Source organism: Diabrotica undecimpunctata, chromosome 6 (assembly GCF_040954645.1).
Source record: "Diabrotica undecimpunctata isolate CICGRU chromosome 6, icDiaUnde3, whole genome shotgun sequence".
Taxonomy (NCBI): Eukaryota; Metazoa; Arthropoda; class Insecta; order Coleoptera; family Chrysomelidae; genus Diabrotica; species Diabrotica undecimpunctata.
In genome coordinates this window covers 113,817,304-113,835,554 of record NC_092808.1, presented here as the reverse complement: position 1 = coordinate 113,835,554, position 18,251 = coordinate 113,817,304, and the positions used below count along the sequence as shown (strand labels likewise).

General features: G+C 31.5%; 1 protein-coding gene across 1 annotated transcript; it reads right to left on the bottom strand.

Moving 5' to 3' along the window:
- Nucleotides 1-643: 643 nt before the first annotated feature.
- On the bottom strand, nt 644-5,498 carry LOC140444568 (adrenodoxin-like protein 1, mitochondrial). Its single transcript, XM_072536329.1, has 2 exons — nt 5,275-5,498; nt 644-836 (listed from the first exon to the last, which is right to left on the bottom strand). The coding sequence occupies exons 1-2, from the start codon at nt 5,496-5,498 to the stop codon at nt 644-646; spliced, it is 417 nt and encodes a 138-aa protein (XP_072392430.1).
- Nucleotides 5,499-18,251: the final 12,753 nt, after the last annotated feature.

The following is an 18,251-nucleotide window of genomic DNA, read 5'->3' as shown; positions in this document are numbered from 1 at the left end:
CTTTCTAAATCGTTCTTTGTTCTTCTAATTTATCTATTCTAGTAGTGATTTGACTTACCTGTAACTTAAAACTTTTATGAATTTAAGATAAACCATTCATAATTTCTACCTTTTTTGTTCTACACATCTCCTCCTCTTTTGTCTACACCTCTTCTTCACTTTTCTATGTTTCCCTTTTTTCTCTTTCTCTTCTTGTCTACGTTTTCTTCATCTTCTTTTACTTTTAAAAACCATACGGAGGACCCAGATGTATCCATTTCGTTATTAAAATCAATGGATCTTGTATTTACCATTAACAACTGCTAAATATTTCTTTGATCTCACCGCTGTTATTAATGTTACACTTCTTTGAAAAAAAGTGTATTTAACACTTGTTTAGAATACTTTATTACATTACTTTTAAACAAACAAACTATTTACTTTAAAACTTAAAATATTACTGTTTTAAACATATATGTTTATATACATATTTTCTGATGTTCCAAACTTCATTAGACATTTGTAAGAATTTTCGATGTCATCTTGAATGTTTTCGAAATACTTTTAGTTTTTCGTCAAGGGACTTTTTATTTATTTTTTTTTAAATGACAACCTTCTTTATTACTACAACTTATAATCGTTTACAAATTCTAAAAATAACTATCTAATGTGGTTTTGGTGTATGTCCATCTACATAAAAATTCCTAGTGGCTTTGGGTAATTTAACTTCTAAACCTTCATGATCTTTATTTAATACAATTTGACAACCTAATCTGGAATTCTCTTTTAAAAACGGAGCCATATCTAGAAGATCTTCTTCAGTTTCTGTTGCTTCTGGTAAAATATCAAGGTGATCACTTTGAACATAGCAATGACATGTTGTACATGCTAAAGATGCCTCACAAAGATATCAAATACCAATGGAAGGTGCTTGTGAGGCATCTTTAGCATGTACAACATGCCATTGCTATGTTCAAAGTGATTACCTTGATATTTTACCAGAAACAACAGAAACTGAAGAAGATCTTCTAGATATAGCTCCGTTTTTAAAAGAGAATTCGAGATTAGGTTGTCAAATTGTATTAAATAAAGATCTTGAAGGACTTTTTTATATGTGGGATCTTAAATCTTACGGAACTTTCTTAACAATGGAAATACATCTCTCTGTTGGTCGTAGCATTTCTGGGCTAGAACTAGTCAACCGAACATGGGTTCTTTCGTTCCCATGCAGGCTCTGATTCCAAACAACTGATCATTTCCAATGATTGTTTCGCACTATTTACATATTTGTTTTGTACGACTTTTAATAGGACTTTTACTGCATGGCTCATAAGGCCTATTAGACGGAACTCGTTGCAGTGTTGTGAGTTTGGCTTTTTCGGTAGTGGAATGAATATTAATTCTAGCCAGTCTTGGGGTATTTTTCCTTTATCATTCCTGATTAATTTTAACGTTTTTGGATATATTCCTTTTGGACCTAGGCTCTAATATGTTTTGAGTTGATTAATCGAATTTATAATTTCTGTTTTCAGAATTACTGGTCCTTTGTTGTTGCTGTCCAATCTTATTAGTTTTTCTTGTATGCTATTAAAAAGTATTTTGATATAGTTTTTCCATTCTTTTAGTTTATCTTCAGTCAATTCTAGCAGTTTGTCCATATGACTTTAGCATAATGTGTAAGGTTGATCTCTTATTAGTCGATGTGAACTTTATTACATTTTTATGTTAATTAAAAAAATCGTGCCTGTGTTGTAGTTCTTCTATTTTGATTTATTTTGTTTCCAGCCATTTTCGTTTGTCTCGGTTATTTGTTTTCTTGAATTATTCTATTAACTCTTTTATATTCTCCGTCCTTGTCATCTTTTCCTTTGGATATTCTTTGTGTGTTAATTAATTGGTAAATCTCTTCTATTATCCATTCCTGTTTGTTATTTACTCTTTAATAATTTTTCATAGGAGCAATAGGAGAACAGACTTTTTGGTGGAGGCGCTCCATGTTATTTCTTATGGGGAAAAATAAAAAAAAAAATGTTAGATTCACCATATTCATTTTGGCTTTTTTTTAAGTGGAGTAAAACGGCTTATCTGATTGTGATTTATGAGACTTCGTTAAAAGGAGCGTAACTTAAAAAGTAAATATTTAATGGCTGGGGATTCAAGAGTCGATAACCAAAGTAGCCTTAGGCATGTAGCGCCCATATAGCTTAAGATACGTGAATGCACGACGGATTTTTGAAGAGCAGAAAAGTCGGAAGGTACAATAACATAGAAACATCACATGTAACAAAAGGACATTATGGTGCTACATGCCTAAGGCCCTTTTGGTTATCTACTCTTGAACCCCCAACCACTCAATATTTACTTTTTAAGCTACCCTTTTTCCAGCGAGGTATCATACATCACGATTAGATAAGCCGTTTTACCCCCATTCCGAAAAGAGTCAAAAGAGTTCTCTATTTTAAAGATATTAAATTGTGTGCAAAGCAAAATAAAGTAAATTGTGTGCAAAAAAGACTTATTTTTCATTATTTAAACAATGATCCCTTCTAGTTATATAAATCTTCTACTTTCTTGAAAATATTTTTTGTTTTCACCTAAATTTTGACATAAAATGTTCCAACTTATACCGAATTACATTTTGATTTTCGTGTATTGTAATATTTTATTTGATCAGACTTTTAAGTGTGCATAATCTTGAAAACTGTGTAATGTACTTAATTGTTTACATATCTCGTACCACAGCCATGAAAATTCGTTTTATCTGGAAATCGTATGTAAATTATTATTAATTAGTAATATGCCCACTATTCGAAGAGCTGTTTATTATAAATATAAAACTTTATGAGCGGTATACTATTACTCCAAAGCGTGACACCGTATGTTATATTGCTATTTAAATATTAATAGATATAAAATTACAAATATAAACGTGCCCAAGTTTATTTATATAGCAGTATTATACATGTAAACGCAATGTTTTTTTATATCTAACACAATAATAGAACGAATATAATATTTGATTAAAGTCAAAACCACACCTACTATTTTTAGTTTTCTTTCCTTTATTTTTATATTGTAGGCAGTATGCAGTAGGCATTGGCAGTATGTTAGCCAAAGCGTACTGGACATGCAAATGAACGTGAAATAAGGCGATACCCTGTAACTTTCCGTGTCACCACTGAATTTCAACGAAATTGAAATTTAGATTTTACTTATACTTAACTTCATTTTTGGATTTGTGCCATTGGTTGCTTTTTATCTTTGGAGGGTGAAAACTACTCCTAAAAAGCGGGTAAATTAAAGCGGCTAATTGATTCTAATCATATTTTAATAAAGTGAATTAATGTCCATTAACAATAAACTATATAATTTAAGATTTTATCACAGTTTAACACCTAAGTCTCACTCTCTAGATTAGTTATATTAAAACAATGTCATTGAATACGTTGCATCCACTGATTTGCAAGGAAATTTGGATTTAGGTTATACTTACCCTCCACTTCAAAATTGGAGTTGTGCCGTTGGTTGCTTTTTGTTTTTATGGATGAAAACAACCCTTATTAGAAAAAAATCACTCTCTCGATTCCGATCTTTGTATCGTACCGGCATCTAGTCTTGCTACACTCTTTCCCTCTAACCCGTCTACACCAGGGAACAAACCAAAATTCTTGTCAAACACGTTTGACCTTGAATCATTGCTTGCTTTTAAAATTTCATGACTAAGACGTAATATATGAATTATTTAACTTCTGAGTGGTAACTGGAATTTAGAATATAAACACAGAGACTCGGCAATATTTTAGATTTGGTCCAGGGGCGTACTAGATAAATTTTATACTTTGAATATTTGATATTATAAGGAATAAATTATGCTACAAAATCTCCTAAAATGTGTGATTGGTTTTTACTCGTAACTCGATTAGCCTTTAAGGCTACGAAGTACTTAACAAACCATTTTGCAGGATTTTTAAGGCAATAAAATTATTTAAATTGTTTTTTTAACCTTTTTTAAGAGTTGTAGTTGAAAGGGCTTGAACGAGTTACTGATCACAAGTATGTGCAAATTTTGAACAGCAATATCTTAACCAATTATTGTCTTACAGAAAAATAAAAAAAACTAAAATATTTAGAACACCAAAGCCTATATATTTTACTTTTTAAGATTTTTCGCACCACTAATACTTTTTAAGTTATTTTGGAAAAAAGGCATTTTTTCAAAATTTCAAATTTTTTTTTTAATTTTAAATCAAATTTTTTCTAAAACAAACACCTTAACCGATTAAACTTACAGATCATATAAATAATACATAAATAAAATAAATTACAAAAGCGGTAATATTTAACTAGCGGACCAACTCGACATCGAGTTTTTTAAATGAAATTTTTATTTTGCGAGAAAAATTAAGAGATCAATACAAACAATATAAGCAAGAATATACATAACATTCATCCATAATAATGCAAGTAAAAAAAGTGATTATGGAAGTCGACCTCAAAACCGGAATGCAATGCAAAACACGAATCCGGTGTCAGATTTGCTCTATCTTGACGTTTTATGGGCGTTTCGGGTCACTTTCGGTGTCGGATCGAAACCGGAAGTACATATTTAGATTCGTCTCGACGAGACCTTTCGATCCATATATACATTGTGGGGTCTAAAACTTAAAGTAAATTTTAACTTCCGGTCATCTCAAAACCGGAAGTGAATTTTTGTACCAAAAGTATATGTTGACAATCTCATACGTAATACTAATAATATTCCGAAAAAATATTTTAATTATCTAATATGGTTTTTGAGTAAAGTGGTGGACAAGAAAAGGGCTTAGTGTTTTAGTACATAAGATTTTATTTGGGATGCTAAGTAGGGAGTGATTTTTACGATGTTTTTACCAAAAAAAAGAGACCAACTTTATTTTGAGCGTAACTTGCTTAGTTTTGACGCTGGAAACTAAAAAAAATGAAGCTTTTTTAAACACTTTCAAAAAGTTTAGAAGAGTTTTCCCTGAAAATTGATTAATTTGTTTGGTTATATGAGCTACAACTTTGCTTCTATTAGGTCTAAAGACTTACTAAATACACATTTTTTTTGTTTTTTTACAAGCTACATTTTTGCTAAGAATATATTTTTCGATAACTATTTACTTTTTAAGTTATTTGTAAAAAACCGTAAGAAAACCGTTTTTATTTTGCAAAAATAAACATTTTCACTTTCAATTTTTATCTATAAATAGCCCACTGTCACTTAAAGACCATAACTCTATGACACAAATGTTCACTTTTAGACTGGGATCTTACTTTTTACTGACAAATGTGGCATTAAGGTCTTTTTCACAGTTCGAATAGGCCATTCCAATACCAAATCCTCCACCCATTATGATAAGCGATCGCCTTCTCTTGAAAAATAATAAAGAAAATACTGAGCCTAATACAAGACCACCACCAAATTTAAGAACTCCATCTGATAAACATTTATCCCATTTTTTTCCCAATTCCTCTTCAACATATACAGGAGACGCCATTTTCGGTCTAAGGTAAAAAAAGTTAACCTCTTCTGCAAAAGTCAACTTATTGTATTTCGGTAATAAAACCTGTGTATATTAAATGTTTAAATATTAGGTGGAATAAAGTTATATCAATATGATTTCATGAAAAACATGACCCCTTTACAATAAATGATTTTTATTTTAATTTTAATTTGTAACGATTAAATTTGCCTACCACATTGGGTGTCACTTGTAACAATTTAAAACAAACAACAAACAACAAACAATTTAAAACAAACAAGCAAAGTTGTAGAAATATCAACAAACCCACGTTGGGCTACAGTTGAAATAATCTAAATTTGAAAACGAACCTTGACATCGAAGCAATTTTTACAACTAGTTTACTAGAGTATGTTTCAACTGAAGTGGCAGAAATTTCTAAGAACAGTAAAGACTCACCAAACAAAGCAGTGGCGTTCCAAAAAATACTTATGATTGAAATCAAATTGTTAAAGATAGGTACACACAATTTATTAAAAAATGATATTAGATAATATTTTTGTCAATATTGTACTACATTTTAATACATATTATTATAATATATCACATACATATATTGTCTGTATGTGAAACCATAGATACGTATTACAGATTACAGTTTTAATAAATATGATTTACAAAGATTATTTTAACATTAAAACCTTTATTATTTATAATATTACTAACTTAAACGTCACAAAATTAAATAGGAGAATATACGAAATAATTGTAATAAAGTAAAAAAATAATACATACATACAGGATAGTTTGGAAAACTTATATTCACATAGGTTACATAGGTATATCGTAATGTTAAATTATATTATTCACTTTAATAATCAGATGCACTGTCGTCGTCACTAAAATCATTTAAATCAATCCCTAATTCTTCAGTCGATTCAGTAATAAACGTCGATTATCTTTAGTTTTTCTCCATTTAAATCCCAAATCTTTCACAATTCTGTAGAGAGAACTCACACTGCCAGTCTACTCGTACACCTCTTCAAGCCTTTTCTGCAACAGCTTCAATGATACACAAAAACGTTCAGTATCATGAAAACGATAAATGGTATTTCTAATGAACTGTTTGTGATACTCTCTCAAGTCTGCCATGGTTGCTTTCCGTTTAGTAAGTGTTGTAGCTGGAAATTTTAGTGTATTATTTGACTCTGCATTTGTTAACATACTCGGTTGTTGAACGATCCTTTCTACTGTACGTAAACATACTCCAGTAACTTCACTCACGTTGTTTAATACTGGTTCGATTATCTTCAGGAAATAGTATTTCCATATATTTAAATACATTGTAAACTATTCCTTTGGATTCTAGTGTCAGTCTGATCTGTTTACTCGTACTACAATTAACCATCTCCATTCTACAAGATAGTTCAATACGCGTGATAGCACCTTTCTTGTTGAGTCTAAACAACATAATGAGACTAAATTACGAACTGGTTTGAAATCCAGTGACTAGAAATTCTCGGAAATAATTCTTATCAGTTTTTTGTATGTCCTTAACGAGTCGTTACGAACTAATTAATAATGACTTTATAATTACGGGTTTAAGGTTACTGATACTAAATTAGAAATTACCTTTTACCAAACGTTATAGAGTATCAATTATTATAGATGGTATTATAACAAACAAAAAGTTTGGTATTTATAAAACAATCTGTGTACAATCAAACTCCATTTATTATTTAAGTGAGTAATAATTTTGTAATATTTAAGTGCGATTTCAAATAATTAAATTTGTTTATTATTGCAACGCCACTGCATGGGTCTGATCATAGATATTTTATTGTCTGCGCGATTAACTATTTCATGGAAGGTCTCGCCACTTGATTTGAAATAAGCTGTAAATAATTTTTAGAAATGAAAAATATCTAAATTTTTTAACGGATCTTACATTGATATTAACCTTTAAACAAAACAGAATTCAAAATCTTGGTTATGTACTGAATGACAAAAAATGACAGAAAAGGATAATACTGACTGTGATATGTCGAAATGAAATATTAATCTTTTTTTGAAATATTAATTAATTATTAAAGTTAACTTTATTCAAAAAAAGGATTAATATGGAAATTAGCTGATGCATAAAACTTATTTTATTTATTTATAATTTTTTAGTTCGTCATGAAGGCAAATCTTTGTATATATTAACGGAAAATGTTTATTTTACTTAGAAAATTTTTATCAAGAAGGACCTTGTTTCACTGGCTACAAATTTCCTTTAAGAAAGTTTATTACTCAAATGTTATTGGACACAAATCAAACACACTGTCCCACATAAACTGCAAATGATCTGGATGGACCCATGAATACACAAACTAGACCATTCTTGGGGAGGTCAAACATTGAATTGGGCTTCAGATTATCCTGGATGATAACAAAAATTTATTCACCAAAAATCCGCTGCTTAATTCTCACTTAACACTATGTTGACTTCTTAAGATGTTTGATACGCTGTTTTTCAAGTTTTTCGCATGGGATGCAGCACAACAAATCGGTGATTAATTAACTCACTGAACAAAGACTGCCAAATAGTATTTTGAGTTTAAATTCACCTCTTAACTCATGAAGTTAGTACATTGCCGGTTTTGAAAACTATATGCCGAGATCTTATCTGTCTCGAACCCAAACTGCTTCTCCTAACTGCTACTACACTTTACACTATTTTCCGGACTCCAACAGAAAATACAACTGTTTGTATGAAAACGAAAGATTCCTGTTTATTTGATGCGTAATGAAATTGATAGAAAAGACATTTAGGCATGAAATGTCCAAAATATTTTCAGGCCGTAATAATGAGAAGATTTTATGCAATATAAGAAATATGCTGAGACGATGAGATCTCCTAAGGATAATGTTCAGAAAACAGAGCCTCCATTCGGATTTCCAGGCGAACAACAACACCATTCGAGGTTAGAAAAGTTATAAAAATTAGGATATGGTCATAGAATCTTGGAATTTATACAAGTAAGAGCATGGAGTTCGTAGATGTGCTTAAAATAAGCAGAGTAGACATGTGTTTCCATCGAAGAGATGAAGTAGAAAGGACAAAGGGAGAAAGAAGTCGGTAAACGATACAAATTGTGGTATGCATGAATGGAGTGATACAATACTGTCAGTGACATTTTACTTATAATAAAGAACTGTTGAAGTTTTTGCACCTTAAAGGTGCCATAAAAAATTAAAATCAACAAACCAACAGTTTGGAGTTGCACGCACTTGGAGGTTACTCCAGTTATCACACTTCATAAGGTGCTGTTGGTTTCGAAAATTCACTAATTATTGTTTAAAAACATTCATTTCTCTCTACAGCTTGGACTAGTTGGACATTTAAAAAAAAAAAAGAGAAACAACGAATTTATATAGTGAAAATAAGAATTTGTGGAGTGACACAAAATAATAAAATTTTGAATGAATATATTGGGAATAGTCTAGGGGTGGCACTAATTGATGTCAAAATGGGAGTGTATATACTACAATAGTTGGGGCATGTTGAACGTTAAGACGTTAATCACCCAATACGAAAAATAACTAAATTAACTAAAATTCATGAAAGGAGAAAGAGAGTAAGATTAAAGAAGAGATGATGGGAGACGCGTGGTATATCAGTGAAGAATATTGCTATTGGTATGATTAGATAGAAATTTGTAAAGAACTGTAATAAAGGAAGCCCGAATAATATTAAAATCCTGAAATTATTGTGAACAGTGAATTTTTTTTCTTCTTAGGTGTTGAATAAATAATAAAGAAGGCAATTTTATATATGCTTTTTGTTCTTAATAAAAAAAAATCTATTTTTATATAGAAATGTGGTCCCCGTGAAAATCAAAGTTAAAGTAAGTGTCGCAATATTTTTACAGTCAAAAAAGTAGCTGACTTTATCAGTGTGGTAACTTTAACTTAGAATTCACTGTAAACGAAATAAAAGATAATAACTAGAACGATCTTTTGAATATAAAAAAATTTATAATTAGAAAATATGTCTTTATAAACATTTAGATAAATAAATATCTAATTTATTATGTTTAATTCATGTTCTGCATTTCTTAATGGAACATAAATATTCAGCAAATTATATTTTATTTAGCAAGATAAGTACGTGACTTTTACCGAACACAAACATCAAATTATGTAAATTTGATGACACATTTCGGTTTCCTGAAAATTACATCAAATTAAACTTTTATAGTAAAATCATAAATTTTTCCATATTGTTAGAAAATATAAGACTTCAAGTCGAAGGAAATATTTTACTTGAGCATTGTATATCTTGGTAATAATATAAAAAAAATAGGGGAGCAGAGATGGATTTAGGGGCATACTGAACATTGAAATGAAAGAGTAAGAAAAAAGATAAAAATGATAAGGTAGCAATATATGGTCCAAAGTAAGGGTATTCTGACCCTCTTACTGAAGAAGTTTTGCTGAACGCTCTACAGTTTTCCAACATAAGATCCTCAATGTGCTTCAGTTATCTAAATCTAGGGAGCAAGATGCAAATAGTTGGGTGCTGCGTTCATCCGGTGCTACTATATGGAGTCGGAGCCTGCATACTAACGCAAGCCACTGGAAAGAAGATCGGAGCCTTCGAAATGTGGATCTTCAGAAGAATATTGAAAGTATCTTATGTGGATCATCAACGTTTAAGTGCTTGCAGCGCATAAGATAAAAAAAGAAGCCTCAACTTAGTGAAACAACATAAACCTATTCCGGGCCTCGTAATGCTCAATGACGAAATATATCGAATTCTTTAACCGTCATTTATGGCACAGTATTTGGTGAAAGAAGACTGGGATGCCGTCGTATTTTTTGGCTGAGAAACCTGGTTTGGAGTGATCTCTGCCGAACTGTTTTGAAGAGCGGTCACCAAAACCGTGATAGCCTTGACGATCGCCAATATCCTGACTAGATATGGTACTGAAGAAGAAAAAGACCCTCTTACACCTGAAGCCACAAAAAAGGTGGTACAGTAGGTTGCACTGAAGATTAGCGTAAAGCTTCATACTACGTTTTTTGTATTTTTAAAATTTAAATATTTTTAAAATTAAAGAAAGTGATTTTATCATTTATTTATTACTTTTTTAAATTAATTCTGCGGCAGTTTTAACTAGTATTTGATCTGCCCAAAACCACATTAAATAAAATACAGTTTTAATGGGTACTCACAGTAATTCAAAAAATGTACTGATGCATATGGGGTACATCTTTTTACATTTACTGCACCAAAAACTGTGGTTTAATTTGTACCTTTTTTGTCTGACTGTACCACGTACCCGTCAACAACTCGAATTTTACATTTCAATTGTTCTTATGATGTTCAATGAATGCTCACTCCAGCTGTATATTCTCACTATGTACTCTCATATATTACTTCAAAACAAATACAAAAAGCAATAAATTAAAAAGACGAATTTTTTTGAAAGAACTAAGTGTGCAGCTGATTTCTGAGTTTCGAAACCAGCGAAGACAAAACCCTTCCTTGCGTCGACCACTACGTGATAATCAGCAGCCAGAGGTACTTAAGCGACGTAGGACAAGCAGTAGATGTTCTTTTTATCCAAGAAATAAAGATAGGAAACTTTTTACATATGCATGCGATGTGATACTACAATTTGTTTGGAGCACGCAATAATGACGTGTTCAAATTGCGACAATTTTGAGGAGTCGTAACTTTTTTATTTTTCAATGTCTTTTGGCGAACATTTTTTTCTTTAGTTTGTAGAATCTTAGGCTATAAGCTTATTTAGAGTTGCGTGATCAATAAAATTTTTCATAATAACTGAGTGTATTATTGTTCACTCATGTTTTTTGACTAGCATAATTGCAATATGTTGGATAAATGCTATTTACCATTTAAATATAAGACTTTTACAGTACTATATTTAATTTATTCGAATCATAAATAAGTAAAAAACCAAGATTAACCATTTTAAATGATTAAATTTAAAAATTTTAACTTCCTGCGTTAGTTTAGTTTTGGGTATGCCGTACCCCAGAACACCTCTCGTGCTAATTTATCTAGGCACACTAACGCAGGGTTAAAAGCCTTTTATTTTTATAATTTGTCAGCAGTTTTTTTAAAATACTCTCAAAGTTGTAATACATTTTCTACTATTGGTTTTATTTACGTTTTTCTGATTTATTCCCATATCTTGATATGGGTTAAAAATGTAATAACTTATGAAATGAAATAACTAAATTGTTGAAACGTGACAAAACTGAATTAAAGCGTCTTTCTATTGACAATATGTATTACTACATGAAATAACTATTCCTGCCACTGTAAATTAATATCATAAAAATAGTTGTGCAATCAATCATAAAACAGTTATTGTATATACACATAAACCTCAAATATTGGTTTATATACAACTATTTGTTGGAACACTGATTAGAGTTGTACGATTATTGTAACCGTAGGATTTTATCTCTTTACTAAAACAACAAAATAGTAAATTACAAAAGGTTATTCTTTAAATGTTCTCTCCTTGTCGAAGTTTGAAAATCATTATATATACGGTAACTCACTGGCGATCGACATCAAGAATATATGTCACACTTCGTATACACCAGTCTATCTGATAACAATCATTTATTTCACGTAAAAATCTTTATCTATATCTACAGATATTTGAAAATTTAACAAATCTCCTATGTATATGTAACTCGTGTTACAATGTGTTTGTGTGTATGTTGCCTACCTTGTAGGTCGCGCTGCGTCGTGTAGGGATAGATATTATAGATTAGTAATAGTATGCCATGTGTCCTATTGTCTTAAGAGATTATAACGTCTCATGTGTTTTTTATCTAAATCATGTTAATCGTTAATCTTTGTTTTGTTCATGTAAGAATCATGTGGACAGACAAAGTGACCAATAAAGAAGTACTGCGGAGGATAAACATAACCGCGGATTTGGTCAACATCGTGAAGAGCCGTAAGCTGCAGTACTTTGAAAATATAATGAGAAATCAAGGCAGATACGAGCTACTTCAATGCATTTTGCAAGATACTATTGAAGGAAAAAGGGCGCCAGGACGAAGAAGAATATCCTGGCTTGTTAACCTGAGAGCATGGTATAGAAAGACCTCAACACAGCTATTCCGTATAGCAACCAACAAAGTCATCATAGCCAGAATAATCGCCAACGTTCGGAATGGACAGGCATCCTAAGAAGAAGAAAAAGAAGAAGAATAGTGTTGTAATGAATACACGTTAACATAAAAAATAGATTTTTTTTAAGCCTTAAGTAAAGTAATTAAACGAACTCAACAATAATTAAAGGGGAAATAACAACATACCCCCCTTATATATCGGGACCCAACGTGGGGCATTATTTTTCTTTTATGAAAGTTAAGTTTAGTGTTACCTAATTGTGTGTTTCGTTCTGAAGTGAACAAGATATGTTATGGACACTGGTTTGTTTTCAGTTCCGCAGTATTAGTAAAGACTTTAAATTGGTATTAGGCACTGTTGTCTCAGTTTTCTACGCGATTTACTCTTCTACTACATAGGGTAATATTATAGGAAGTTGAAAATTTGTGACAGAAATTATTGGGGTGTGGATAGGACAAGCAAAATAAAACGAAACTGCTGCGAACGGCTACTCAGGGTTAATTTGGAGAACTGGGTCGTGGATAAGTGAATGGCAAGGGGACATGGATTGGGGCAACTACAAAAATGAAACAAATGGGTATTTACATGAGTCTCTTGGACAAACAAAACACAAGAAGTTTCTCAAGCTATTTAAAATAAGGAGGCCGCTGTAAAGAATATTCCTGCTGGATGAAAGAAAAGGCTCTTCCTTCCTAAAAAATATAAAAGGGGTTAGAAACTTTTTTAAAATAAATAAACAAATTGGCTTAGGAAAAAATTAAATATTTATTGCTGTCTCACCACAAACAGTTACAACTATAAATAGTACAAAAAATTACTATATAAATATAAAAATAAATACAAAATAACAGAGAAAGACACTTACTATGCTTTATCCGTTTACAAACTCTAGAAGTTGGAGATACTACAAGAACTCACAATTATAACTGGGCGATAATTTGTAGCAGAAATAAATTATTACAAACGAAAAATATATTTTTAAGTGAAGCTATGCACAGAGGTTAACCTTTTTCTAAAAAAAAACAAAGCAAAATAAGATCTGTTATGAATAGGTATTTACCAAATGTCAAAAAAATAAAGCTAGCTGTCAGATGTCAATATTAAATTTTAAAATTGAGATTAATATGACAGTTAGGCCACACCCTAACATCTACAATTTTAAATATTGCAATTTCTAAAACTCTTATGAAAGCAATTATTATTAGAAAATGTATATTTTTTCTTTAAAATTTCAATAAAAAAATTACCTGGATTTTACTAAAATTTCTTTAAAATTTCTGGGCTAGGAACTGGACTTACACTGCAAACACAAATGCACCTCCAACCTACGAAAATATTCTGAAACGGCTTAGGAACAAACAAAATGAGGCTGGAAGTTGTTCAGTGGGACGCAAAATTTAACACTCGATTTCTTAAAAACTGGAATACAACTAGAATGCAACTGGACACAATGGCAACATGTGGTTATCCTTCAAAGTTATTGTAAACGCCACAAATCTCTTAGATACTTAGAAACATAGAACCAGTGATTACTCTTTCAAAACTGACACATTACATTGAGTATAAATCACTTTTTCAGAACAAATTTGCCGGTTCTTAACGCCGACACTCGCCTGCGTTTTTCTATTAAAAGATTCTCCCAAACCTCACTTCACAATAAGAAATATGCAACTTCCTTTTCAACTGCTTACTAAATAATTCCCGATAAAAAACGAAGAACGAAAAAACATTTGCGACTTTGAAGAAAATTCGGACTAACACGGACCAACTGCCTTTGACAGTGGCTCCAGCGAGAGTGATGTAATTCTCTTCCCCGCAAAATCTTCTCAGCGATCTAAGTGGATGTTTATTTTAGGAACAATATTGAGCGACTTAACGATCAAAGAATATACCAAGAAAGTACGCATCTGTGATATATAAACAAACTTTAAAATGTGTTTATTATCGACTCCAACGATGCAAAAGGATTGAAAATACTTTTTCGGTGTTTTAATACATAAGGGATGATTTCGATACATACGAAAGAATATAAAAATGCTACAACTGTTTATGTTTCTTCGATCAGTAAATAAAGTTACAAACATGGCTCAGAAAGGTGAAATAGTTCAATAACTAGTAATGCAAGACATGCTCCAGAGCTTAAGTACAAGTCTACAAGGTATTAACAATGAATGCCAAAGTACTTCTAATTTTAACAATATTGATGCCATTACGGTGTATAAAGACTGTCCTAATATTTTTGATCATCACGCGTTAAAAGGAATGTTTATGCGTTTAATTGATTCAGTTGCAACGTAATATCAAGGTGTTAAATCTTCCATACAAACATTTTTTGAGACTATAAAAAGTCTCCAGCCTGCACACGGTTTTCCAAAGCCGACTTATTTAGTTTATCTTGAACTTTTCGTAGTCGAACAAGATGATAATGAAAAAACAGACGTTTTTGTCAGCAAAGCGCGCGCGTTGTTGTCACGTCTTTAAGGCGCATCCGCCATTTCGGAACATGCACAACTTGATTAAATTAGGACTATTAAATACATCTATTAGGGATAAGGTAACGATAGAAACTATTTCTAATTTTAGAGAACTTGTTGAAGCAGCTCGCTTTGTAGAACAATCGCAACATATTGCTAAAAGCGTTAAAACAGTGTTCCTACTGTAAGAATTTTGGACACCAAAGGGTCGACTGTCGTAAACTAGCGTCTAGCAGTAAATAAAAATCTCCGTCTACCTCTTTAAGTAACAACAGTACAAAGCAAGCTTTTTCAAATCCCATCACAAAGTTTTATAAATATCAACGAAAATTTTCAGATATTTTGTTATGGTTGTAAAAGCCCTGGTTTTATTAAATCAAATTGTCCCAAGTGTAGTAAACGTACTGGCATAGGTTAGGTTTTAACTTCGGCTGAATTCTTTGCACTTCTCTACAATCGCCAGATTATTCGTCTCATATTCAGTCACATTTAAGCCCGTTTACTCCAATAATTATCGAAGATAATCACGTTTGTTTTTTTGACTTAGGTGCCAAATATAGCATCGCTGGTGCTACTCTTCGAGAAATTTTACTCAAAGATAAGTACCACAGTATCAAATCTATGCTTATGACTTTAGCTGATGGCCAAACTAGTTTAGTTATTGCTCTTTTCTTTCAGGTTAATGTCATACTTCAAGGTAGAACACATTCATTAACTTTATGCTATATACCTGATCATGTACAAAGTAGAAAATACTTCTAGGTTATGATTTTCTTAGATGACACATTGTACCCTATAGTTATCCATTTTCATCTGAGCTCAGGTAAAATTCTGATCATTTGACTCTAGTTGAATTGAGAAAAGATAGTCTAAAATAGTCTTAAATTAATGACATTTTGTTTTAACATGATAATGTTTGTTTGTCCAAGCAAACAGCCTACGTCTTGTGCCGAACATTATATTATATTAATTGATGAAACTTTAATCGGCGTTCCTCCATACCGTATGTCCGAGGTTGTAACGAAATATTTTGCCTACCACATGTGGTATTATTATAAGGGATAGAAAATTGGGGACAGAAATTATGGGGGTCGGGATAGGACAAGCAAAATAATCGATACTTGTGCGAACGGCACTCAGGGTTTGTTTAAAGAGCTGGGGTCGTGGATAAGTAAATGGCAAGGGGATTGGATTGGGGTAACTACAAAAAATAAAACAAAGGGGTACAAACACAACAAAAGGAAACAGGAAATATCAATTTAAAAAGGGCGCCGCTTCGAGGTTCCAAATTATAACTATTACAACAGCTAGTTGTAACCATTGATATAATTATTAAAAATAAAGAACATATCTTTATACATGAAACTCAAAAAGGGGTTAGTTAAAAAAATAAACAAAATGGTTAAAAAAAAAAATTAAACATTTATTGTGTCTCACCACAAACAGTTACAAAAATAAATGACACAAATTACTATATAGATAGTTACAGAGTACAAAAATAACCAAGAAAAAACTAACATGTGTCCTAGCCGTTTACAAACTCTAGGAGTTGGAGATACTACAAAAACTTACAAAGAAATTGTTACTGCAATGAAGGTTAACCTTTTTTAAAAACAAAACAAATGAATTAATGTCAAATATGATTAGATAGTACAATATTAATTATTACAAATTCTTTTTGTTATGAAAGCAAATTATTATTATTAAAAAAATGTCTGTCTTTACTTTAAATTTTAACACATAAAAGTTACCTAGATTGCACTGGGGTTTTACACAAAAATTCTGGGGTTAGAAACAAAACTTTGTTGGAACTCAAACTCTGTATCACTCGAACAAATTCAACTCCACTGTGATAGGACAAGACAAAATTGAGATTGGAAATGGGGCATGGAACACAAACTTTGGAGCTCTGCTTCTTAAAAAGACTGGAAAATTGTGGGTATATTTTAAATCCTTACTGTAACTGTAACTATTAAATAAACAATTAACTGACACTAACTTATTTTCCATGAAAAATGGCAAAAACAGGAAACTTTACAAATTCGACGAATAAATTTGGATCCACACCTAAACCGACTGTCTCTTACAGCGACCCAAGTGGAAATGACCAAATTATCTTTAAAATTCATTCACATTATTTGGAATACCAAAACACTTGACAGAAATATTTATTTAAAACGCAGAATATGAAACGCAAATAATGGCCTAGGGCGTGCACATCTGTGAAATATAAACAAAATATAAAATGGTTTATTTTAGATTATGATTTATGTTTAAAGATTATTTATGTTTCCATTAAGGAGATTTCAATACATATCCAAAGAATTTAGAAATGCTACAAGGTTAAAAAAGCACAGCTCAAATAAAATTTGGATACTCTTCTTAATTACATAGAGGAGTGTAAATCCCCATACGCTTCATCTGTAGTATTGGTTCCGAATAAGGATAGCAGAACTCGTCTTACAGTAAGATTACCGTAAGTAAAATGCGATCACTAGACCGTATGTCTTTCCGCTACCGACAATAGATGATCTGTTACATGCGACAAAGAAACACTTTACATGAAAACACTAGATTTGAAATCTGGTTATCATCAAGTTTCTGTTAAATTTAAAGGCAGAGACAAGATGGCTTTCATTTGCCTCTTTGGCACATTTCGCTATACTCGCAGCATTTTGGATTGCGCAATGCACTGCGTACATTTTAGCGACTTATTGGCAAATTTCGCTCTGGTTTACCTAATGTTCTTATACTTTCTTTCCTAGATAACTCAATTATTCTATCCCCTACATTTAGTGAGCATCTCACTGACCTTAAGCAAGCATTTTCTCGGCTGACAATATTTATATTACGTTTAAATATTGTTAGTTTGTGTTTGTGTGTGTGTGTGTTTTTGTGTGTGTTTGTTTTCTATCCGCCTTAAGATGGTCTGGGTGAGAATTAAAGAGAGGCATAATTAGGGCTACTTCGTTAAAGGAGATAGCCATAATAAGAGATAAAGATATGCAGCGCGACATGAAGCATTAAGCTTTGAAACTAGAAATGATGTTGGACATTACGACGCTATTATTTAATATACTTTAATTTATTACTATTCAGTAATTTACAAATGTTTATTCAGAAACATGTAATTTCATGCGTAAATGA